This window comes from Betta splendens, chromosome 5 (genome assembly GCF_900634795.4).
Source record: "Betta splendens chromosome 5, fBetSpl5.4, whole genome shotgun sequence".
NCBI lineage: Eukaryota > Metazoa > Chordata > Actinopteri > Anabantiformes > Osphronemidae > Betta > Betta splendens.
Genome location: NC_040885.2, coordinates 4,792,228 through 4,817,950, shown reverse-complemented (window position 1 = coordinate 4,817,950; position 25,723 = coordinate 4,792,228). Strand labels below are relative to the sequence as shown.

Below are 25,723 nucleotides of genomic sequence, written 5' to 3'. Positions count from 1 at the left end.
CCAGCATCCACATCCACGTCAGGGCCTGCAGTAGCCGGGGCCCATTTGGTTGATTTACAGACAGTGCCTTGCTTTCTCTGATGTTTTTGGAGGGAAATGGCTGACTAACGGTAAGCGTTTCGCGTCACTTCTGGTTAATGAAGTTTGTTGCCGCTACGTGTGTACGGCGTTACTCTCCGCTCTCTTCTAAACATTATCGCTTTATATGTGGTAGCGACTGCTAAGAGTCGCAAAAAAAGTTTGTAATACTCATGCATCTTTTCTTTTGATGAAACGTCCTGCTAATCTTCACTTATCTGGTGTTGTCTCTGCTAGCGTTTCAACAAGCTTACTTTCCTGCTATGGCTTCCCCGTTCCTCTCCCTCTCGCTCTGTTCGGTGCTCGGTGTGTCTTATGTTTAGCTTATCCTCTGCCTCCTTTAGTGATGGTAATGGTATCTGTAATAAGTGTACCCTGGTTGCAGGTTTGGAGGCGAGGTTGTTAGACTTAGAGTCTCGGCTTTGCACCCTAGAAAACAGGCCAGCTAGCCAGGCCCCTTTAGCCGCTGCAAAGCCTTCGCTGAGAAACCCACTCTGATCATAGGTGACTCCACAGGTCCGAAACCTGAAGTTAGAGCATCCAGCGGTCATAGTTAAGTGTTTGCCTGGGGCCAGAGGGGGCGACATTGAGTCTTATCTTAAGCTCCTGTCTAAAAATAAGCATAAGTACGCTAAGATCGTAATACACGCAGGAGCTAATGATGCCAGGTTACGCCAATCGGAAATCCCAAGCTAACATGGAGTCGGTGTGTTAGTTCGCCAAAACATTAGCCTCCCTACTCCATGACAACTCAGAGTGGAGCCAAGGACGCAGAGTCGCAGTCTTACACGCCTCTCTGCATGTTCTCTATAGCCGCCACTCACTCTTAGTCTTAGTTATCGCATAGAGACTGTGTCTGCTCCCCGACCACCTAAACTATACAAGTCACAAACAAATCAAAGAGGAGTGACTTAACAGAATTTAATAAACATCAAAACAGTTCCTCTTACGGAACAAAGTAACAGTAAGCTAATAAAGTGTGGTTTATTAAATATCAGATCTGTCTCATCTAAATCCTTGTTAATAAATGACTTAAGTGACCATCACATAGATCTGTTCTGTCTCACTGAAACCTGGCTGCAGCAGGATGAATATGTGAGTTCAAATGAGTCGACTCCAATGAGTCACATTTACTATCATGTTCCTAGAGGTAGAGGTGGAGGAGTAGTGATTTATAACTCAGACTTATTAATTACTCCTAAACCTAAACATAGTTATAACCCATTTGAGAGCCTCAATCTGAGTCTTTCTCACCCAGACTGTGAAAACCCAGAAGCCAGTTGTGTTTTGTATTGTTTACCGTCCTCCTGCTCCATATTCAGAGTTCTCTGAATTCTTATCTGACTTAGTTCTTAGCACAGATAAAGTCATTGTACTGTAGTGGGAGACTTTAACATTCATGTAGATGTTGACAGTAACTGTCTAATCACTGCTTTTAACTCCTTAATAGACACTATTGGTTTTACACAGCATGTAAATGAACCCACTCATCTTTTTAACTATACCCTCGATCTTGTCCTGACATATGGGATTAAAACTGATAATTTAATAGTTCTTCCCCAAAACCCTCTGTTATCTGACCATTTCTTATTAACTTTTGAATTTACCATAATTTACCTTGCAACAGCTGAAAAGAAATTTTGCTATAGAAGATGTTTATCAGACGATGCTGTTGCCAGATTCAAGCAGATGATTCCATCATCTTTTGCCTTATTGTCATGTAGTTACACAGAGGAGAACATTTACCTTAATCCTTATGAACAGGTTGACTGTCTTGTAGATGATGCTGCAGCTTCTCTACGTACAATGTTAGACACAGTGGCTCCTCTGAAGAAGAAGGCAGTGAATCAGAGGAGGTTAGCTCTGTGGTATAACTCCACAGAGTTAGCACAGGATAAAAGAAGGAAGAAACTGAAAGTATCTGTCTGTCAACCTCTTAGTCCATGCAACAACAGAGATGTCCTTAGATGTTCAGGTCCCTGAGATTTCAGTTATAAGTGATGCTTCAGAGATGCATCATTGATCGAAGAAGGTCAGGGGTGGCCACACAGGCAGTAAATGGATCTAGTAGAGCTATCTCAGAAAAGCAACATGTCAAAGCCTTTCACTGGGAAAGTTTAAAAGGAAGGAACATCCACTAATGAACTATTTTCACTTAATTACTGTATGTTTGCTTACTGTTAATTGGTATTTGAAATGAAGACCGGCTATTTGTGTAATTGCGCTACACAACCTTTCCTGACCTCCCTTTATTCTAAAATATAAAAAGAATCACTTTTCACATTCAGATTTTCTGCCCTATTTGTCGCCCTTTTCTTTGTTGTTGTCAGTGCGCGCAGACAAAACCAGCATTGTCTAAAGCCTTTCAGGTTGTGGTTCATAGTTTGTGCATGTGTGTGCGCCGAAAATGTGCAAGTATGACTATAAACCTGTTTGAATCCAACCAGACACAAGCACAAATTCAAGCATGAGGTAAATCTTCAGGTCGATGTGTGGGTTAAACACTGGCTCTAAATCATCAAACCAAGCATGACTACATGTGGAGAGCAAGCAGAAGCCCAGGGAGGGGGCAGTAAAAACCCAGCTGGGGCTTGAGTCATTCTGCTCGGTCATCAGATGAGACAGTAATCTCCTGCTGGGCACCTGTCAGAGGTAGAGTAATTTCTGCGGTTACAAATGAGACAATTATTGTTAATATACAGTGAGTCAAGAAAAATAAGTCAACTAAATGTTTAAAGGATTATATGTTATGTAACTAAAGGCGCATACCAACATTACTACAGCATGGGTTGGTGATACAGTAAATAAACCTGTTAAAATAAAAAAGTTGTTGGTTAAAATGTACAGTTTTATGCATGTTCTTATTTGTTACAAAGTTTGCCTGAAATCTGCCTAAAAAATGTCAAGTGGTGTCGTTAGAAAATATTATAGGATTTAATATTTAGACCTCTGGAGAAAAGGTTAGTGAAGCTGCTGGGAAGAAGGACTTTCTTACCGTCACAGGAGTAGCAGCTGGTAACATGTTCCAGGTGGCCATCCATCACTGAAGGCCTGTGATAATTCATAATCATATGAATGAATGGTGGAAGCTGGATGTCCAGAATCAACCCTCCAGGTGTTGCCCTAGATTTACTTAACTGTGTAGTCCCTACTCCTTTAGTTATCTCTTTGCACAGATGTCATAGTCTGAGTCTGTCAGTCAGCTTCCTGTCTTATTTTGTGGCCACCACCTGTGTTTCATCAGTAATCAGCCTGTGTATTTAGTCGCCAGTACTCATCTTAGTTCCCCGTCAGATCATCGCGTTTTCACCGCCGGCCTGTGTTATCCCAGGAGGCTGAGTGTTCGCAAGTCTTCATACCTTTGTGGAATCTCCCTGCCTGTACCGAAACTGATCTGGACTGATCTGTTGCCAACCTGTATATCGGTAAGACTCTGATTTTGCCTGTTTCTCACCTGTGTCTCTGCTGGCCACTCTCCCGTGTATCGACCTCCGCCTGTTCTACAGTATTTACTGCATTAAAGCTTTTCTTTCCCCTTTCCTGCATCTGTCTGTCTCAGAGCTGTGTATGTGGGTCTGCCTTATCCGAGTGCCTGACACAGGAAAAGTCTCTGTTGACCTCTAGACCATATGACAAACTATATGCATGGGAGCAGAATGAGTAGAGGGTCTACTAAATGATAATAATAATAATAATAATAATAATAATAATAATAATAATAATAATAATATCCAATAGCAAATAATTCAGAGATGACTCTGGCTAAGGCGCAGAGAGTCCTGGGTATTTATTTGGTAGCTTCATGTCTACTATATGTGATGTCTAACTCCCATGCTGTCCATTCTCTAGTGTAATGTATGAGGTATTATAAACAGAAAAACCGCAAAAGACAGATTGAAATAAAATAATGTAACTCTTTCTAAGTTTATTCTAAATAATATTTCCCCTTTTAAAAAAAAAACTATTAAACACAATCTGGGATGACCTGGCAGTCCATACAATAACTTTGTTGGCGCCCCTGTTGGAGCTCAAGTGGTTTGCTGCAGTTTGATGCCTACTCACGGTTCCTGGTATCCTGAGTGACGTCCACTCTCGCTTCCAAACCTGTCTTCCTCCGCTCCAATGCAGGACATAATGACAATTTCAGAAAAGATGGACTCAGCAGAAAAACGCAAAATCCGGCATAAACAATTTGGTCATGCCTGTGCTGACAGGTTACAGAAACTTCTCAACTGCTAAGTAAATAAAGATAAAATTACAACACAATCTTGCTGAAGACTGTGAGTGACATATGTCAAAGACATGGTAAAACTAAGCCTAAGCCTGCTGTTGGCCTGGCACTATCATCTCATACATTTCGTACAATGAAACAGTGACTGTAGATCTGAATGAACTCGAACCAGGTTTGTAGTATCTACACATTATTGATCAGTTAACTCGATTCAGTGTGGGCAGTATTCTGACTATAAAAAGGCCTTCTGAAATAGTAAAACATTTTTTTCATGACTGGATAACAATGATGAGGTGAGAGACATGGCAGAGAACTTCAACACAGAAACATCAGACTTCCTGATATGGCGGACCCACATGCACGGCACTGAGACAGGCAGGTAAGGTTAAAGGTTTTAATCAGATCCACCAAAACAGTACAGTGGTCAGTTAATAGGGGATCAGATCAGGCGGTCGGACAGACATTGACTGGTAACCAGGTAGACAGATCAGGCGACGGTACAGACAGGGGTCCGGCAGGCTCAGAATACAGGCGAGGTCAGTTCAGGGTTCCACCACTGGGTCAATCAAAGTAAAGCTGGAAAGTGGTGAAATCACGCAACAATCTGGCAGAGGAATGAGGTGAGTACTGGAGACTTAATACAGAGAAGATTGCTAATTGAATGCAGCTGTGTGGGTCATGTGACAGTGTGTGAAGCTCAGACTAGACCTGGAGCCGTTGTAACCGGAAGGGAGTCAAAATAAAACAGAAAACAGAACCAAAAGTCAGTGAATGAGTCCAGAGTGTGACAAGAAATAAAGACTACTGCTGCTGGAGCAATGGTCTTCTGGAGTGACACAATCAACCCACTGCTACCTACCTACTGCTGCTGCAGGAACTATAAGGTCAACTGACATGCTAAATGTAGAGAACCTTCAGATAGGACCGAATGATTCTTCTGCTGATTTCATAGATAGTGAAGACATGTTGATGACAAATGATGTAACATTTGACTTGGCAAAACAAGAAGAGATAAAGAACTGGAACGATAATGATGTGTATGAGCAAAGATCAGGGACAAAAGTGCATTTCTACAAGATAGGTTTGTATACTAAAAGAAATTGTAATTGGTTTAATACCAAAAGCGTGGCTTGTGGCCAGGGGTGTTGAGGAGTTGGATTTGTCAGAGTTTAAAAAGTTTGCATGTGGGATTCCAAGGTATTTGTAGCTATCCTCCACATCTGCTATCTTGCCTTCTGGACCTGTGGTAGTACTGTATGTATCATACAGCTTGATATCATCCATGTCGAGGAGGTGGCCGTTCAGGCCTATGCAGAACAGCACTTGATGTTGACTTGGGCAATTGGCTTGAAGTTGGCCTCTAGTGTTGTTTTCCACTTCCCCATTGAGTTCTGGATGAAGGTTCTTGATCTTGTATAGTTCCGAGCATTCCATGATTCATGCATGTGGCATTGAGTCATATGCTTTCTTGTATTCAATCCAGGCAGCGCACAGGTTGGTATATCTGGTCTTACAGTCTCGGGTGACTGCTTTGTCTACTAGTAGCTGGTGCTTTGCTCCTCTGGTGCTACTGCCAATTTCTTTGATTTGATGTGAAACTAACTACACCTGCATCCAGCTTTCAGACACTATAATCATAGTTTCATCTGGTTGTCATTAACCCAAACTAATTAATCTGACAGAGATTGATGGTCGCACTGTAAAGGTGTTTAGATATGAAGCCTTCTGAGCCGTGTGCTTTGGTTATTTACTGCCAACACTGGAGAGTCTCCGGTGATGGTTTGTTATGTAATGTGTGTGAATACTGCTCATTCAGGAGTGAATGAAGAGGCCATAGACTTTGAGAACTTTAGTCTTAAGCTGATTGCAACCACTTGTGAGTGATGCTGGGAAAGTGATAAAAGGGGTGATTTTGTTGAGGAAATGCTACTGTTACACCGTAGATGTTGGTTGTAGCACATGTTAGCATGATGTCTACTGACATGTCAATCCACAGCAACCCACTGACAGCTGTTATCTCTGCTGTCGTCATTGGCTGTTTATCTGCAGCAGTTGGCACCAAGTGATTGGTAAACAGACGGGCCTTCTGTCCTGAGGAGACCTCATGGAAGAACATCTGGCTGGACAAATATTGACCAATGTGCACAACTGCTGTCGTCATCAGCTTTAAGCAGGTCAGTGACATGAGGTGTAGGTGTTGTAACATACACGTTTTCATACAGTAAATGAAGGTAAAAAAATGTTGCACTACACCACTCTTTAGTCTCTGTCTTTCTGCTTGTCACCGTATCGTACTTTATGATACCTCCATCCATCCATCCATTTTCATCCGCTTATCCGGGGCTAGGTCGCAGGGGCAGCAGAGAGTTCCAGGCTTCCCTCTCCCCGGACCCCCACTCCAGCTCTACCGGTGGGACCTGAAGGCGTTCCCAGTGTGTCCTGGGTCTTCCCTCGGACCTCCTACCAGTGGGACATGCCCAGCACCAGTCCGTCTGTCATTCCCACGCTCCTTCCTTCCCTCACTCGTGACTCAAGACCCCAAGGTACTTGAACTTCTCCACTTGGGGCAGGAACTCTCCTCCAACCTGGAGAGAGCAAGCCACCTTTTTCTGCAAGCCACTCTAGACGACTGAAGAGGTGAGGTGGTCAGCAATGGAGCAAGATGCGCCCTGAGACCCACCGAAATCGACGATGTTCTCCAGGTGGAGGGCTATCCGGGAGGCAGGAAGAAGCAGCGCCACCCGTGGCTGGAGGCACCGAGGGCGAGGCCACCAGACAGGCACACGAGACCCGCATAAGGCTGTGTCAGGCAGAAGAGACGAGCATAGAGCTGTGTCAGGCAGACGAGACAAGCGTAGCGTCGTGCCAGGCAGACGAGACGCCAGAACCAGAGTCAGAGACGAGAACCGACGAGGAGCCGGAACCAGAGTGAAGGGACAATTCAGAGATGAGGAACCAGAACTAGAGCCAAAAACGAACCCAGACGTGAAGTCAGAGCTGACGCGGTCGTCGCCAAATCACCAGGAACTGACACTGATGTGGCACTCGCCGGACCACGGAGAACCGAGGCAGACGGGCTCGGTGCTGGACTGGGTCTGAGGTGGACGTGGTCGGCAACGGACCGCCAGGAACCCCGCAAGCAACACCACCACAGGAACCAGGGTCGGTGCAGTCATCTGCCGGCCACCAGAAACTGAAGTTGGCGTTGTTCCCCTTGGACCACCAGGGACAGGAGCAGACACTAGACACAGGCACTACGGGGAAGACACCTGTACACAGGAGACCAGAAGGCACAGGGTCCAGGACCGGTGTGAACCAGTCCGGACCACCAGAAGGCGAGATCGGCGTGGTCTCCTTTGGACTACCAGGAGCTCCAAAAACGATCTCTTCGGGGCCGATGGCCCGAAGAGGCCGAAACCAGGCTCGACTGGGCGAGACATGTCTAAGCTAAGGCTGGAGCTGGAGCTGGAGCTGGGCATAACTGCTGCACTGGACCTAGGCCTGGTTTGGTGACACAGACAGCAGTGATCAGGTGAGTGTTGGCAGCAGAGCCAGAAATGATCCGATGTGACGGAGCATCTGGGGCAGCCACGCGTGCTGAACTCCAGAGAGCACTTGAAGCTGGAACCGCCTGCAACCCGGTGGACAAGACCTCAGAGGCAGGGAGAGTGTCAGGGAGTCTGGGGAGTTCTGGTGCTTCGCCGACGGTGGCCAGGATACTGATGGCTGGGAGCCTGTTTTGTGGGGCGGTAGCGGCACAGGAGGTTGAACTGGGTGTGGTGGTGGCACAGGAGCTTGATGTGGGTTGGCCACAGGTGCAGCAGGCCTCACGCATGGCTTGGCAACCGATGCAGCGGGGATCATGATAGGCCAGGAACTAGAGGTTGATGCAGGCTGAGACGCCGTGGTTGATGCAGGCTGAGACACTGTGGACGATGCCTTGACGACATATTACATTAAGGAGTATCGTCCAAGAAGCACCAGGCAGGGAGGGATGGCCCTGAGTCCACCAGGTGGTGTTTGCTGCAACACTTTCGCCTTTTATGCACTGGCATGTGCAAGGTGATCCATTCTTTATGGAGTACATTGTTTGAGTCGAGGCAGGGTCGGGAAATAGGTCGGTGGTGAAGTCGGAACACAGGAGGGAACAGCTTTCATGAAAAACCCTCCCCGACGCAGAGGGATTACTGCGGTGCCCAATTAAGAATGCTCTTCAGCAGGTGTAACCAGTGCGCGGCCTGGGGATTGCTGAGGCACTGGAGCTGAGTTCCTAGCAGAGGACGGAGGCAAAGCTGGAGCAGAAACGTGGACAGGACCACAATAAGGGACAGAAACTGAAGACTGACCTTGAGCGGGAGGTGGAGCAGGAGATCTGGCAGGAACCGGGGACACCGAAGGGGCGACAGGAGCTGGCGTTGAACAAGAGCCCGGAGTGACTTTGGGCGTGACACGCAGAACGCGCCAAATGCTCGTGTCTCAAGCATAGCCAGTCAAAGAGATTCCCGGGGTAGTCTAACCACCAATATTCGTCCTTCAAGATGGCGATTGATCGAAGATCCCTGGGAAACCCATTGTGCTGCAAAAACGTTCTCCTCACACAAAACAAAATTAGACTTGAAACAGAAAACTGGACACTGGCTGGGTCCAGGGCTAGCCAGATCATACTTTCAGGGTTTCGAAGAGGGCAGACCCACATGCAGAGCGATCGAGAAAGGCAGGTAGAATAAAGGATTTAATGACAATCTCTCTGGTCAGAATACAGGTGGAGGTCGGTGCACAGGTAGTCAACAGTCGATGGCACAGATAAGGACCAGGCAGAGACAGGTACAGTGTAGGTAGCAGGCTAAGGTCGGTAGCAGAGTTAGCTCAGCAAAGGTAGAATACGGGTAAGGCAGGTGGTCAAAACCAGGAACAGGCAAGAGGTCAAAAATACACAAAGCTGGACCGACCAGTTACATTGTCAAACTGACCAACTAACAGCCACTAACCCTGACAAAGTAAATAATGTAAAGACTGACTCTTTGTCAGTCATTGTACATGTAGCATTACCATCACATTATGATGAAAAACATGCTGTATGAATATTACTAACAAACAGGAGACTTTTTTCTCCTAGGGGGCCATTGTGTAGCAGTAATGCTAATCCCTCATATTGATGCCTTTATGCACTTTTATTAAATTGCTGATCTTTTTGGGTTTTTATTTGAATCACAGCTTCATTAAAGGTGGTGACATTCTTTTAGATATTACTGCTTGGGAATTGCTTACACACAATACTGTACATTGCAGAACAGTCTCCTTTCCAAGCGCTCTCCCTCAGTGCTTTTTTAATATTACACCTAATGCCACCTGGTGATAAGTGGCGATTTTTAACTGACAAGCATCAGGATCTACAGGGCCCTGCAGGACTATTTATTTATACACACACCCCTATACTGGTCCTAAAGAATCCGAAGTTGTGCTGTCAGGTTGATGGGACACCTTAGGTGTGAGAGTGAGCTAGAGACAGTTGTTTAGAGGTCAGTGGAATCCAGCCAACAGTGTTATCAGAAATCTGACTTATGCAAGCAGCCTTGCGTACAGAATGCTGACAAAGCATGCCTGCCTCCAGTAGGCTGAATTCAGGCGAACTGGCTCCTCTGTTTAATGCTCCATTATGTAACAGTCAGAGCGATTTCAAAGGGCCTGGTTAGCCTGACCAGCTCACCTTGGCAACACACTGATTATCTGATTGTTCACATAGTCAATTTACTTTGGGTGCAGCCAGTGGCTGCAAGCGTGGACTTTATCATTAACCATGGTCGCTAACTTGCTTCAGGTGAAAAGAGAAGAAGCCCAATATGCAAGACATATGAAAACACACACACAATTGTCCAACTTACAAATGCACATTATTAGTCAAGCGCTGAAATGTAAATATAGTACAGCAAGAAGGTGCTGCTGTTCAGAAAGAGGAATATTTCTGAGCTTGATGAAGCCTACGTTGCTTTCAACCAAGAGGAAGAGAAGGCGACATGAAGTATGAAGTAAGTACATGCAGTCCCAGAAAGCTTCTGGGCATCAGCTGCTTTCTGCTCCCAGCCAGTCTGTGCAACCTCCTATTTATAGCAGTTTGCTGTTGAAATTGCCTGGTGTAATTTTTGGAGGACAGCTGACTGTGCTCAACACAAATACACAAATACGAGGCTAGAAGTAAAACAGACACTGCCGAAGAGTGACCCAAAAACACATGAGCAGAGGGTCGGACCGTGTGTAACACACAAAGCAAAGGAGAAGGACCTGGAGTCTTGCAACGCACTACCAACTGTTTTAACCAACCATTTAAAAAGACCTTAAAGGGCCCATATCATGCAAAATCCACTTTTTAGACATTTTGGAGCGTCCCTATGACTCTATGGGTCACATATACACACACTGAGCACGGTAGAAATGCATTTCCTGCTTTTTTCACATTTTGAAAACGTAAATTTTCTCATCCAATGAAAACAGCCACGACCTACTCTGAGGCCGTGTCCCAGTTGTCGTCACACTGGTTGAAAGTTCTCCTTGCAAATCCTGAACCACCACCCCCACAATGATCCCGAACCAAAACTGGACTTCCGCCATTTCCCCCCTCTCACTCACCGTGAACAGACCAGCACGGCAGCGCCCAAGTCCTCCCATAGAAATAGTTCGGTTCTTAGGTGTTCTAACCAACACCAAAGTCTCTTCACTTTACCAAGGGATCAACAAGTAGGATTTGTGGGTCACTTTATTTTTAACGGACCGGTGCCAGAAACACTGCCTCAGCATTTATACGTATGTGCATTTCAAACGAGGGTGCGTACAATGCTGGATTGTTTCACGGCTCCTGTTGGAAAAAAAGGACCTATTCCTAAAGTCCGTCATCCACTCACTGAGTAAGTACATGCTTGATATTTATAATGTTTTAAAATGTTAGTTTGTCCGTTTAAAATGTAGTAACATATGTGGTGAGTCAAGTTACTAGCTAGCTATGCTAAACGGCTACAGTCATTCGACCGAGCCTTTGTCCCCTTCAAATGTGCTCATGTGGGCTCCTGCAGCCACACACCTGTGTGGAGAAAAGCTAATGACTAACGGCATCGAGCGCTACAGGCAGGGAGCGGTGGGGTCTAGCGTCTTGTCCTTTTTCTGTAATCACCATCACCTGCGGGGAACAGCTGATCGTTATCGCCCTTCCAGCGGCGACAGACAGGAAGCGGTGAGCTAGCTCGCTGTAGTAAGTTTGTGCTTGATACTTGTGATATCTAAATATGTTAGTTGGGTCTGTTTAAAAAATGCAGTAACCCACATGTGAGACAAGCTAATCGCTAGCTATGGCTAACGGCTTACGTGAGTCAACCGAGCTTTGTCCCTTTCAAATGTGCTACTCTGAGTTGGCACCTGTGTGTGTGATGGGCCTTCGATCGGCGACAGGCAGGAAACGGTGGATCGAGCTTTTTGTCCTGTTGACGTGCTGGCCGCTGCCTGTTTTGTGTGTTTGCGTTAGCCGTTAGCATGTCTTTAGGCTTTGCACTTTAGAGCTACAGCTGGTCATCGCTACAAAAAGAACCTGCAGATAACGCGGTTGTGTTTGTTAGTAGCCCCGTCCTGTATCACAAGCCTAAATCATACTTGTGATTTGGGGTTATGTCATTGTTCCTATCAAATTCCTAACATGATTAGTTGGAATGAGTTACTGTGATTGTGTTCAGCTTAGTTGCTAATTAGTCACATCTCTACAATACCTGCTGCTTATCTGGTCAGTTACCGATAGCTTGTACCATAGCCATTATATTTGTAGGACCAATACAATTTACAGTAAATGTAACAGTCTTTTCTATACTGTAGGAGGGCAAATCCCAGTTGCCCACATGCAAGGAGGCTGTCAACAGAGAAATCACTGCAGACTGTTGGTACACAGACATCTGCTGCCCAGCTCAGGAGTGAAGGTATGTAAGTTTGTATGTACCAACAGTAAGATAGGTAATAGAAGATTTTAATTGGTATATACTGTTTAGATTTTATATTTGAATTGTAACAACTGTTTATCTGTTGTTTTAGCACAGACAGGCCTGTCCTCTTGTTTGGTTTAATTTTTTGTCTGGTATTGTGTGTTCTTACATTAGAGAAGGTTTTGACCTACATAATAATGAACATTTCACTAATCTACAATTCTGATTGCAGTACCTTTTGTTTTGATGAGGTGATGGTGAGGACAGCCACAGCTTCCATCTGGTAGAGGACTGCTTCCGCTCAGTCTTCCAAATAGTGATGAGAACAAGGATCACCACATCTCCCTGTTTACCCTACTTTCATGCATTTCGTCTGCAAGGCCCTGCAAAAGCTTCTTCTTCGTCCTCAAACCCCCAGACTTCTTAATTAACTCAGTAACCTATACATTGCACATTGGAGTGTGAAGGTAACAGTTTGTTCTAGCTTTGGAGTAGTGGTGTATTTTTTTGGTTTACAATAAAGTTGGCTTTAACTATTATGTATTTCACTGAACTCTGTTTCTGAAGGGAAAACACTTTTATTTAGGAAATCATAGTATTGAAATTACATGTTTTTCTCTTTCTAATATGGTAAGCTATAAAGTTGAAGCGGCCATAAATAAAACGCATATAAATTATATATAAATAAAGTTAAAAAAATTCTTAATGAGTGTTGCACTCACAAAGAACACATTTTTACTCAAACGGTAAAGGAGTTATTCTACAGGTGGTCTACATCAATCATACTATGAGTGTTTTAGTGTTTTATCCATCAGGAAACTGCCTTCATCTACAATCCAAGCATGAAGAGATGGCAACTCAGATTCTTCACCCCAGGAATCCTCAGCACCAGCTCACTAGCCTCTGTAGACAAGATACCTGTAACAACTTCAGATACAGAGACATATTACTGTCAGATTTATCAAGAATGACAAAAAACAATTAAAAGCAGTAAAAATACGTTAGGTCAATATATAATTTGAACCAATGCTTTTTGTTCCCAGGTAGGTCATGCAGTGATTGCTCTAAATATTAATGCACATTTTTAAATAAAATTATGTCAGAGCAGCAGCACAAGTAAGACAAAAACAGTGAAATGTGTAAATGTAAAATGTATTTATATTATTTCAGCTATGCTCTCAAACTTATTTATTTGTATAATGTAAGCTAAAGTAGTGTTTTCTATTAACGAGAGTTTTCCAGGTAAGTCGTGTTGTGAATATTGAGGCTGCACACGCCATTTAGCATTCGCATTAGCAACCGCTAGTCGCTTTGCAAATTACATAAATCAATTAAATTGAAGTAAATGCGACATTACCAATGAGACACATCTTGCATCAGCCGAAATGTGGCGACTTCAACAGCCTCCTCTTCAGCTTCAGGGTCAGATTTGGATCGTAGACGTATGGTTCTACTACGCTACGAACCAGCTGACTAATGTCGTGTAGTCCTGTAGTGGGTCTTCTTCTGTGGAGGATTGCGGTGGATTGCATTCTCAATGTCGCACTACTGCCACCTATTGTATCCTAACCGTGCGGTGGCTCGTATCCATGGAGCCAATTTAAAAAAAAAAACAACAACAAAAAAGGCATGCGCTTCCGCACAGAGGTGTGGTGAGCAGCTTCGCTTGCGACACGCCCAGAAAACACAGCGTTTGCTGATGGAGAGTGAAAACCACACATTGACAGGGGCAGTGTGGACGATCTACAGGGTTTTATGGGATGAAAATTTACAGAGACCTTACTGAGACATTAAAGTCTAATATTTTTTAGAATGAAAAGCATGATATGACTCCTTTAAAAAAGAAAGCATCTACAAAACCATAAAACCATTTTAACAGTTGAGAAAACTAATCAAACCCATCCTTACATCTTCTACTGCTTTGTCCCATGCGGGGTCATGGGGGAGGGGGGGGCTATCCCAGCTACCTACAGGCGAGAGGCAGGGTCCACCCTGGACAGGTCACCAGTCCATCGCAGGGCAACACACACAGACAGACAATTCACACACACACTAACACCTACGGGCAATTCACGGTGACCAATCGTCACAGCGGTTGGGCCTGAAGTGGTGGACCCACATGCACAGCTCGGGAGGCTTCCTGGTAAGTTGAAGGAGTTTAATACAAACGTTGTCAGGATACAGACAATGGTAAAAGCACAGGAGCAAAGGGCCGCGGTACAAAGGCGGCAGGCAAAACGTGGTCAAAATCACAGGCAGTAGGTCGGTATCAGGCCGAACAGGCAAAACCGAAAACTATGGCTGCGAGTTATCAACAAAGACTAGCAAGAGGTAAGTAATGCAAGCGCGCTGGAACGTGGTGGTAGGACTCGACGATCTGGCAGAGAACAGAGAAAGTACTGATGATTAAATACAGAGCTTGTAATTACCAGATTGACAGCAGCTAAACTGATCATGTGACCGCGAGTAAGCGAGACGAAAACATGGTGAAACAGAAACTGGAAATGACTACAAAATAAAACAGGAAATAACATGCAGACGAAAACCCCGGATTGTGACACCAATGACCCTAATGCGTGTTTTTGGACGGTGAAAGGAAGCTGGAGAACTCGGAGAGGTATTAGAGTCTCAAACAGCATCCACAACAAACTCTGCAGCAATTAGTCTATTAGAACTGAAGGTGAATGAACTAAGGTCTGTTATAACCTTCATGATAAGATAACGTCAGTCAGACAATCAAAAACACCTGGACGGGTGGATTTACAGTAGATCTAGGAACATCTCTGTCTGTCTCTCTCTCTCTCTCTCTCTCTCTCTCTCCCTCACAAACACACACACACACACACACACACACACACACACACACACACACACACACACACACACACACACACACACACACACAGTTGCATGTAATAGCTCGCAGATGTCCTCAGCCTGTGATTCTCTATTTCCTGGTGAATGCCAAATCTTCACAGATACATAACAAAAGAAAAGATGCAGACAATAAATAACAAAATAATGAACAACAATGTTCACGATGAACCTGGTTTTGTGGAGCTGCACATATTGTTACGCTCTAATCAAAAACATATGAAGATATGTATCAGTTTGTAAAGATAAAGGTTACATACAGGCATAATAAATACTGTGCCATGTGGTTGTGTAATTTGGTCATTGATCAGTAACAGAGTTGTAACAATTTACAAAATAGCTGATGCATTATTCAGATGTGCATGAGGAAATGCGGCTGCTTGTGAAGACTGGTGCACAGGCTGAGCTGCCCCAGGCTTTTTGTGAAACATATGGAAAAACCTGCATGTGGGGACACAAACCAAGAAACACACACAACACACACAATGCAATATCATTGGTCATATGTGCTGTATCAACAGCAGGTCCTGCACAGCTCACATTTTCTGATCAGTCCTGGCTCAGGTCGCTCAGTGAAGCACCTGCTGTGCAGCCATCAGCTTCAGGCCTTGTGCCTGTTTGAACACTGTGAGACCAGTGACACTGATAAGATACTGCATGTGTATGAACAACATACAGCTTCTTGTGGCGCTGGACGTTCTACAACACACCTAAACAACAGGTTATGTGTGTGTGTTTGTCATCTCTGTGAGTGACCAAACATCCTGTATACGTCTTTAAATGTTTCAACTGCTGCGTCATTTATTTTATGAACTGGAATATTAAAAATCCTTCCAGAAATATAACATGGAATTAACAAACAGATTTATGAACCTGAGGTTTACTGGAGGCCTTTTCGTTTTCTTTTATGTCATTTGTTTAGTTAATACTGCAGCATATGTCATATATATATATGACATTTTATTAATACTACTGAACCTCACATGAATGTTAAAATAAATTAAGTGTTAACACACAGCACAATAAGACTGTGCTTTGACTGGCAGGTGTTCCTCTGCACTCATGAGCCTTAGACTGTAAGATACATGCTTATATTCAGGTAAAGGAAGTTTTACAATCAGCTACCACTACGATCCCTTTTAAATGCATTCTTACCTGCAATCAATGAAAATACTGTCCTGTTTTAAGAGTTTGTATTAGCTGTCACTTACCAGCTCTCCTCACCTTTATGTATCTTACATTCGTGGCAGTAATTAGCTAAGCTTGCTTACCCTGAAAGGACTCATCCAAAATTTCATTGCAATTAAAAAAATGACCACGAGTGATGATATCGTTATATACTCATTACAGGAACCACGGCCCTTTATCTCGGCTTCCTCTTCTCACCTGTGTGTCTCCTGTTAATCTCTACCGTGGGACTCTCCACCAGGTTCATAACGTCTACATGCAAACAACAGGAATATATGAAACACCTGGAAACAAACTCAATTTAGCTCAAGAATTAGAGAAGTCATCGATCAGTCACAGGTTCAGTGTTACAAAAAAATGTGTGAATCTTTGAAAAGACATTTTGAAAATGAAAAATGAACAGGAGTTCCAAATCCTGAGCTGTAAAGTCTCTACCAGAGGTTGGCAAATGAATCCCTTGTCTGAGAAGGCATGTGAAAGCTTTGACTGATTGACTGAGGTGATGATCCAGGTAATCAGCTGTGGGCAGGACAGCAACAGAAGCACGTTTGAGAACTGGAGCTCTGTTTGTAGGCTAATAGTTGTTGGTAATGTGCGAAAACACAATAATTACACAACAAAGACATGCTTGTTTCTTTTTCATTTTATTTGTAAATGCAGCTTGAATAAAACAAAGAAAAAAAATATATATATATAATATATAATGCTATGTACTGAAAAGTTCTGTTCACATTTCGGGTTTACTCTAGAAACCTTCGCATCCACACATTTGTTTTAAGAGTCTGTGTTTCCTGCATGTTGACATACATTCATAGGATGCAATAAAACACCTGTGTTCACACAAGCTTCACAAATTCAAAGATTGAATAGAAGGAATGATGCACAATGTTGTGTGGTCCTATTTAATGTCACTTCATGTACATTACAAATGGACGGCATCGTCACCACCCTGACATTACAGCAGGTGCCAGGCAGCAAAAAGGAGAGAAGAGCTCAGATACTAGGAAACGTCACATGGCCTCAGAACGCACGGTACTGACTTCAGGAGCACCAATCTCACCAGCTGATGTCAGGGTGTCTCCAGTCAAAGGGAGCAGCAGCTGGTTATGATCAATTGTTCCAATCAGAAGTTATTCTTGGACAGAGACATTCAGGAATCCTGATTAGGAGACCAGCAGAGGTTCATGTGATAGCGTAATAGAAAAAACACTGGTCAAATGGCTGATGTCTTTGCATCATTGCATACTGTCGTCCATCTATTGATGATACAGCTGCTGTTAAAATGGGCTCTAGTCCTAGTCCATTATTTACTATCCATAATGTCCATCTAGCAGATTGCTGCCTCTTAAAATGGATTGCCCATCTTTTGTGTCTATGAACTGTGGTGCACAGCAGCAAAAACTGGGACGAGGATATGACAGAAGGTTCACAGGCTTTTGGACCCCAGGAAGACTGTCACTAATGGGGATCAGGATTCCCAATCACTGCAGAAAATGAGGAAAGTCACTGGTCATCAGCAGCTTCCAAGTGAAAGGCAGGACAAACACCCACTAATAACATCTAGAAAATAATCTAGAACAAAGTCAGCTGTTATGGAGTTTTGTGCAGGGGCAGGAGATTAGGTCGGAACAACCACGAGGGCAAACGCAAACCAAAGTAGCAGCAGCAGCCCCAACCGTGTTGTTTACTTCAAAATAAATGAGATGAAAGGCCCTCGTTGACTGATACAACCATGATGAACACAGTCATAACCACACGCACACCTTGCTCCCATGGCCCACATGTGTGGTAGGGCGATCCCAGCGTTTCTGGCGATCCCAGTGGTTGAAGGAAGACATTAGTTTGCAGAGAGAGCTGTCCGGCTGCTTCGTGGGAAACGATGGACTTTGATGTGTTTTGACAAGTGGTCACTGCGGGCAAACTTCTTCTCACACACTGGACACTGGTATGGCTTGACCCCCGAGTGGGACCGCCGGTGTCGGGAAAGCTCATCCGACCGTGAAAATCTGAAAGAAAGAAAAACAAGAGAGCTCCCTCACATCCGACTCTTTGCATCGGTTTAACTTAATAGCACTTTGAATGTCTTTAATGTCAGAAAGTAATTGAAATGTATCAAATTTGATTTCTGTGCAGGAAATCAAGTCTTGTTCAGACAAACACAAACAAACTCAGGTGCACGTGAACTTCAACTCTGCACAGACCAACATGCCAGTGATGTTTACTAATGTATGCTGATGACGGTGTTCTGTTACACTGGATTCCCTGATTTATAGTAGTGATGTAATTAAATGTTGTTCTATTTATGAACTCTTTGTCAGATCTGATGTTGACTATTAAGGATGTTTTACAGTCTTATGCAATCACATAAACTTTGACCTTTCCTGAATTCTTCACTTCTGGCAGCGTCTCTGTTTTGTCCAACATCTACACAAAGATGGTGGTTTTCGGTTTCTTAACGAGCCCCAGTTTCACAGCATAATTATCTGTCCTGGGGAGGAATGCTTCCCATGCTGTTGCTACAATTTGCTTGCCTGTAATTCATGTGGACAAGCAAAGCGTTGCAGTGGAATTAGTGTGAGGAGGACGCTCCTTGGCTGGAGATTCACACATGACGGCTCCATGGGCGTCTTCCCACCAGGTTAGTTCCCCAAAACCGACTGTCCCCGACCACAATCTGCAGCACAGATGTTACGCTACTGACGTGACAAGATGATGAACTGACACTATCACACCCTCTAATCACACAGCAGAAAACATGTTGTGCTCTTTGTTGTCAGTACATGGAATATGGGGCTAAACCAAAGCTGCTGCAGCATCGATCAGCTTTAGGCACAGTGAGAGTTTATACAGTGAGACACTGCAGATACATAACATACGCTCTGGTCCTGGTCCAGATTAACCCACACAACTGAAGACTCGCTGTGATCACTAGAACCAACAAGACCCAAATGAAAACAATCTGATCAAAAAGCCAAAACTCCACGCTAACATCCTGACTGGTCTGTGTGTTAACTAGTAAACTGTGATGTTGGTTTAGTCAGCTGTGCTTTGTGTCACTGCAGTTCCAGCAGACAGTAGGTAACAGGTGACAAAACCCAGCAGACCATTATCAGGCGCCACTGATTCAACACTAGGAGAGTTTAATTCAGATTCTATTTTTAGAGGTTGGAATGCATATAAACAGTTCATTTATACAGGAGCTATAACTGTGTCACACTTCATGGCAACGAACCATTTAGATTTACTTCACTGGATTCATTATTATGGACATGATTTAATGACAAATGTCATTAAACACGATCGTCATTAGCAACTGAGCTTTGGCTCCAGGTTTCATGAGGGCCTGTGTCAAAGTGCCCAAATATGAGGATGCATCAATGGTGCACATTCCAAAAAAGGCATTAAAAGCTGAGAGCATCTTACTCTGATTGTTCGTGCATTTGGCAATACCACCACACAAAAGCTACATTAGCAACTGCCGAGCCAGTGAGGCCATGAGGAAAAGTTCTGCTGTGGCTGAAACCTGAAGGAGACCTGGACAGACGCCGTTACTTTCAGTTCCCTCCCTCTGTCCATGAGGAACCCTGACTGATCTCCCTCTACTCCCTTTCATATACGGTGCCAGCGTGGACGTTCCTGGCCCACAGTCATGGTTACTATTCAGCACTTTGTCTTTGTTCACTCCACTTCCTCACTGCAGCTCCCTTCACATGACTGGGTGCAAATCTGGGCCCATCTCTGTCTCTGTGTCTCCACAGCCCCACATCCTAAAAACCCAATAGTTACCATGTGCACCCATCAGACGTTTACAACCTTCTCTTCTCTCTCTCTCTCTCCCTCACTCCCTCACTCTCTCCCTCACTCACTCACTCACTCACTCACTCACTCACTCACTCACTCACTCACTCACTCACTCACTCACTCACTCACTCACTCACTCACTCACTCATTCACTCACTCATTCACTCACTCACTCACTCACTCACTCACTCACTCACTCACTCACTCACTCACTCACCCACTTCCACCCCAACTAGTTCCTGCCTTTGTGTAGCTACAGACAAGAGCTCTTTGTTACTTGGAGCACACATTTAGTCTGGATCACCATTCTTGCAGCTCACTCATGTTTTAGGACAAACTTGAAACAAACAAAAAACACAATACATGAGTTTCCAAGAACTAGATAAAGAATGAAGTTTTGAGCAACAACTTTTATCATTAAGTTGTTGGAATGGGAAAGTGAAGTAACCAGTCACCATGTTGCACAATCTACTGTAGCAACATGTACTCACCTGCGGACAGCAAACTTTTATACACACATTTTTTGGGGCAAAAAAAACAAGTAAATGCCACATTTTCTGATTTCTAACTTTGAACTTTTTTTTGAAAAGTTTTTGCACTGACAGCTTTTCAGAACTTCATCAGGCCTCAGGGTCATGGCAACAAGCCCAGTGTTAAGCGTTTATGGAGATTAAATGACCTGGCATCACTAATGTCAGCTTTAAAACCAGGATCACACAGTTTCAGGTACGTTTGGCATTAACTAACCTGCTGCTGATTCACTGTGTGTTTGATCATCTGCAATTACAGCAGGTTTTATTCAGATATTTTCATGTTGCTCCTTCTGTAACTAAGATCCAAACCATATGTCCCAATGTTTTATTCTACACCTACTATATTCTAAATTTAAATTCAAAATTTCCAAAATTTCCATTTTAAGACTCAGGCTTGTGTCAACATTCGTCACCAGAATTAGGTTGTTACTCACACAAAGGCAGGTTTTAGTGTATCTACATGTTTGTACCTGTCCCATTTTTAACGCTCGGCTTTGAAGTCATTCAGTTGTGGGTATGTGCCCTCGTTCTTCCTGTTAGGTAGCTGAGGCCTCGCTCACAGCAAACGTAACAGCTTTGTTTTGGCCCACAGGCTCATAGCAGCCTTGGTAAATGTGGTGTTTAGAAAACAGGACCATGTGAACCATCCTATGCTCAGCCTTCCAGGTAGCTGTAACACATAAAAATCAGGTGGTTCTGTGACCATCTGCAATTGGTTCCACAGGTCAGAACAGCTGAAAAAAATGTCTGGAAAGCTTTAAATGGTAGGTCGTCTTAATTTATGATGATTTCAATTCAGGACAATTTGTTCTGTCAAATCTTGCTGGAGGAGTCAATAAGCTCTCTTCAACTCAGTGACTTCAGTGAGCTCATGTCCCTGCTGAAGGATTTAGTTCAGTCCCTGCCATCCTTTGTTACACGCAGCAGGCTCCAAATTAGATCTTCCTGGTTTAAACTTGTGTACACCAGTACAGCTGTCAGGGCTCAGTGGGAGGTGCCTGTGTGACAACAGCCCACATGCTCCATCCCATTTTTAGTTAGACCCCCCCCCCCCCAGTCTATTATTGCACATCACGTATCTCACTGCCTGACAAGACGTGTGATTTTGCAAGAAAGACTGTTTATTACCTCCAACTCAGATCACTGCCATTAACACTTGGGAGGCAGCATGACAGCCAGAGTGCTCCTCAGCTGAGGCTCAGCTAGAGGACTAATGCGCTTACAGTCACACAGTGAATCTCCAGCACTATTACAAATAATGATATTCATGTCGTCAGGCTGTAGGAGGAATGTCTCCATGTCCCCCTGCCGGGCTTGTCCAATGACCCTCCAAATAACAGGTCATTTTAAACCGCAACTAAATTCAGCCCCATGCTTGGTGCCAGAAGGCAACATGATCTAATACACAGCATATACAAGTATTATTTACGGTTCCTTCCAGGAAATACTAGGACCCAGTGCACAATAACAAATGGAGGACCCATTGCTTTAAGTTATTCAACACTTCCTAAAAAGTGCTTATACAAGCCCACATATATTAAGAAGTCAAGAGGACAACTGCATTAATATAAAAAGCTACCATGAGCACATGGAAGGTGAATGTGTGGTGTAAACCAGAGGCTCCAGTCAGCTGACCCACCTCCATCCACAGCCCTGCCAGTTGCAGGCGAAAGGCTTCTCCCCCGTGTGCCTCCGGAGGTGGGCCTTCAAGTGGCTGCTCTTGGTGTACATCTTGGTACAGCCGGGAAAAGTGCATTTGTGCATTTTAATAAAATCCGCCATTGGATTCCTCTGGAACTTTTGACTTCCAACTATAATCCCCGCCCCCTGGCTGGCGGAGGCGTCCCCGAGGCCAAGAGGCTTGGCTGCAATAGGGACGGGAGCAATTCGTACAAACTTGGAAGAGATGTTCACGCTGGGGGAAGGTACAATGTGGGGAACCAAGGCGAAGGTCTGGCCCTGGATGTTTACCAGTAGCTGTCCCACCTTGAGGTCTGTGGCTGGGGGAGGTGGTGGGTGTGGGACATGTGGGGTCACAGGCACTACTGTGGACTCCTGCTTGATGTGAAGTGGCTGTAGCTGCAGGATGACCGGCATCCTGCTACTGTTAGTGCCACTGTCTGATGAAGGTTTGTTGACTGATGCTTTCTTAACTCCAGTGGCTTTGATTGACTCAGCCTTGGTCTCAGCGCCTGTAGCAGTGGCTAGGCTAGAGGTGCTGCCAGTGGGAACAGTTTGGTCAGAATACTCCGGTTGTTGCTCAGGCTCAGACGACGTGTCACTGCACCACTCCAAGCCAACTTCTACACCGGGACCTTCCTCCAGTTCCACTCCAAAGCCTAGACAGTCTTCTCTGATCTCCTGCTTCATCATTACCACCTCCATATTCTCCTCAAGGAATTCTTCAATCTCCTCCAGGGTGGGCTGGAAGGAATCTTGATGTTGTTCTGTCTCTTCATTGGACCAGGCAAGGAAATCAAAGTTTTCCTCCTTCACGGGTTCATTTCTCCGTGACTCCCATAGAGAACTGGGTGATTGTGTAGGTGCTCCAGATGCTGCTGGGTCACTGGTGACACATCCTAAAGAGGCCTGGGAGAGCAGGTGGTCCAGTATGCTGTCCTGGCTCTCAGCACTGGAGGTGCTGCTGTAGCTGGAGCTCAGCAACTGGGAGTCTGGGCTGGAACAGGAACGAGGGCTGAAGGTCTCACTGAGATCATCCTCCGAAAATGGTGATGACATTACATGGTAGGAGCCTAGGTCTGTCACCATGTCAGAAAGGTGGAAGGCCGGTAAAGAGCCTGTGTAAGAGTTATCCACCATCCCTGGCTGCATCCAAACCGCTGGCTCCTGCTGAACTCAGACTCTGTGTTTAGAGACACTTGTGATAGAATGGTTCCCTATGTGGCTGGGAAGTCAGGCCAAACAGACATGGGTCACCAAAGCCACGGGTGAGAAACACACGACACTCGCTCCTTGACCTGTGTCAGGGAAACACTTCTGCAATCCAAAATCTTCAGCGAGAACACAGTAAACCTGAACAGAAACAAACAGACACAGTCAAAAGCCCGTTTATGCTCAGGTTTCCTTTAAGAGACAGAACAGTGGGTGAGTTTATGAGCACAGTGAGGTTCCACATCCTTGGATAAACTGTTATGTTGTAGCACAACCCTAGCAGAGTACACTGCCCCCCCACACACACACAAATATCCAAACTACAGGTATATTTTTATTCTTCTCCACATGATACCATGAAATATTCATAGAAATCAAAGTAACGGCCAGAATGCAAATCAGTGTCCTGCTGTTAAGCAACACTGGTGCAGGCTCCATCTTACATTTTCATATCTTTCTTTAGGATCCATGTGTTTTTTCCTGGAACAGAAAGCAGTCAGTCACCCACACCTTCCCCCTGACGCCTCTATCTGCCCCCCATGGGCCCCTGGGCCTTACTGACCGCGAGTAAACCCAGTCAAAGACAGAGGGGGGCACTGTCAACATTTTTTTCATAAAACACCGCATGGGGCAGCCTGACAGCAGAGTGCGTACATGCCAGGATGTCAGTATCAGTAAATCCTCTGAGGCTCAATGTCCGTCTGTAGACGCACAACGCAGGCTGGTGCTACTGGCGACATGAACGCGCTCTGCGCGCACATGTTTATAGAGCGGACGCCGTCCCTAACATTTGCCAGACGCCAATAAACCCAAAAAGCACGTAATACTTTCGTATGCTACAGAAATGGAGAACAGTCGCGTTTGGAATCCATAAATCCTGTCTCGTGCGCAGCCGCAGAAAGCCTGAACGTAAATCCCGCTCTTGGACTGTAAGAGTCGGAAGCGACACGAGCCGTGTTTTCCTTTGCGTCCCTATCTGGACGCGCGTCTCCGCTCCCAACGTAAACATGTTTTCGTGAAGCCTGCAGCATATGGCCCCGAACACACGCGCTCAGGTCCGTGGGAATGCAAAGCTCTACACTCACCCTGTTAATTCTGAGGATCAGCTCATATTCTGGGCGTGGAGGTGTTTGTTTCAGCCGTTACTCCAGAGCAGCGTTTGCCCTTGACGCTCTCCATACAGCAGCGTTCTCACTGGACTGTGCGCTCACCGAGTTCTACTATATGTCCGTCACGTGACTGCCAGTGTGCGCCACAGGAAAACCGTAGTGAAAAATAAGAGGCTGCTGCTGAGGGCTCGTCCTGGATCTGCCTTCTCATTGGTCGCACCGACGGACGGGGGCGGGTCGTCCTGCGTGTGCGTAAAAGATTCAGCTGCGTGGAGCAGCGTGCGGGACGCTGTTGGGATAAATAACAGCGGAGTCGGCGCAGGACTGGAGCTCAGTCATGTTTTTATTCACTCGTGTTAAAGATGGCAGAAGGTCATGAAATGACATTCCTTTATATCTAACTTTATTAATGGCGTCAGTCAGCTGACTCAGCTGCTCATGAGTGGACGTGAGGGTCAAGTTTTTGCACATAATAGATGTTTCTTATCCCTATTTAGATCTACATGATACATTATCTGGAAATCCAAAGTGAAATCTGGATCTGGAGTCCAGCTTCCAGCTGCTGTTAGTAAAACAGCATTTCTAGTTTGTGAGTTCTTCATGTTGATGTCAAGGGGTGGTGGATGGACATCTCTGCTTGTGACTCTGCCAAAACCCCTTTAGTCCGAGGCCTGATGTAGGTTTAGTAATCACTCCTGGGCCTACAGCACATCATAATACAGCTACAGTGTTTTTCTGTAATTTTTTATTTCAAATAATACAAAATGTGCACATTAATGTGGGCTGATATGTCTGACTTGTTGCTAGTGATGACATAGGAAGTCCATCTCCTCTGGTGGAACTTTGTTCCTTCTTTTTAGTTAAGCAGAGAAAAACAAAGATAAATAAACTGTTACAGTAAAAAAGCAAGTTATAAACATTTAATACAAAACTTGTCCCACCCATTAATACAGCTAAGCTAAATAAATATCAAATCTAAGTTAATATTCTGCAGCTGATTTATTTCTATTACTACTCATTTCAGTATCACAGCAGTGTGAATCTGCAGTGATAGACAGACAG

General features: G+C 44.7%; 1 protein-coding gene and 2 long non-coding RNA genes across 5 annotated transcripts; 2 read left to right on the top strand and 1 right to left on the bottom strand.

Moving 5' to 3' along the window:
* Nucleotides 1-2,567: 2,567 nt before the first annotated feature.
* On the top strand, nucleotides 2,568-17,863 carry LOC114855711 (uncharacterized). 2 transcript variants are annotated; one of them, XR_008694784.1, is made up of 3 exons: nucleotides 2,568-3,503; nucleotides 6,359-6,483; nucleotides 16,489-17,863. It is a non-coding gene; the product is annotated as an uncharacterized LOC114855711 (long non-coding RNA). The 2 variants fall into 2 exon arrangements; XR_003785967.2 differs by lacking the exon at nucleotides 16,489-17,863 and adding an exon at nucleotides 6,657-10,646.
* LOC129604127 (uncharacterized) lies at nucleotides 12,030-12,803 on the top strand. The gene is made up of 2 exons (XR_008694783.1): nucleotides 12,030-12,261; nucleotides 12,497-12,803. It is a non-coding gene; the product is annotated as an uncharacterized LOC129604127 (long non-coding RNA).
* On the bottom strand, nucleotides 16,978-24,805 carry LOC114855710 (Krueppel-like factor 15). 2 transcript variants are annotated; one of them, XM_029151092.3, is made up of 3 exons: nucleotides 24,638-24,802; nucleotides 22,300-23,693; nucleotides 16,978-18,332 (listed from the first exon to the last, which is right to left on the bottom strand). In XM_029151092.3, exons 2-3 carry the CDS (start codon nucleotides 23,490-23,492, stop codon nucleotides 18,164-18,166), a joined length of 1,362 nt encoding a protein of 453 aa, XP_029006925.1. In that variant the 5' UTR covers nucleotides 23,493-23,693; nucleotides 24,638-24,802; the 3' UTR covers nucleotides 16,978-18,163. The 2 variants fall into 2 exon arrangements, 1 of the variants encoding a protein (XP_029006925.1); XR_008694782.1 differs by having other exon boundaries at nucleotides 18,220-18,332; nucleotides 21,131-23,693; nucleotides 24,638-24,805.
* Nucleotides 24,806-25,723: the final 918 nt, after the last annotated feature.

What these genes read in the sequence shown, in the direction of transcription:
- LOC114855710 (XM_029151092.3), bottom strand. Translation starts at nt 23,492, where the DNA reads ATGCAGCCAGGGATGGTGGATAACTCTTACACAGGCTCTTTACCGGCC. An exon ending in TGGCAGGGCTGTGGATGGAG is followed by an intron (nt 18,333 to 22,299) that starts GTGGGTCAGCTG and finishes TCTTTCTTTCAG; the next exon opens with ATTTTCACGGTCGGATGAGC.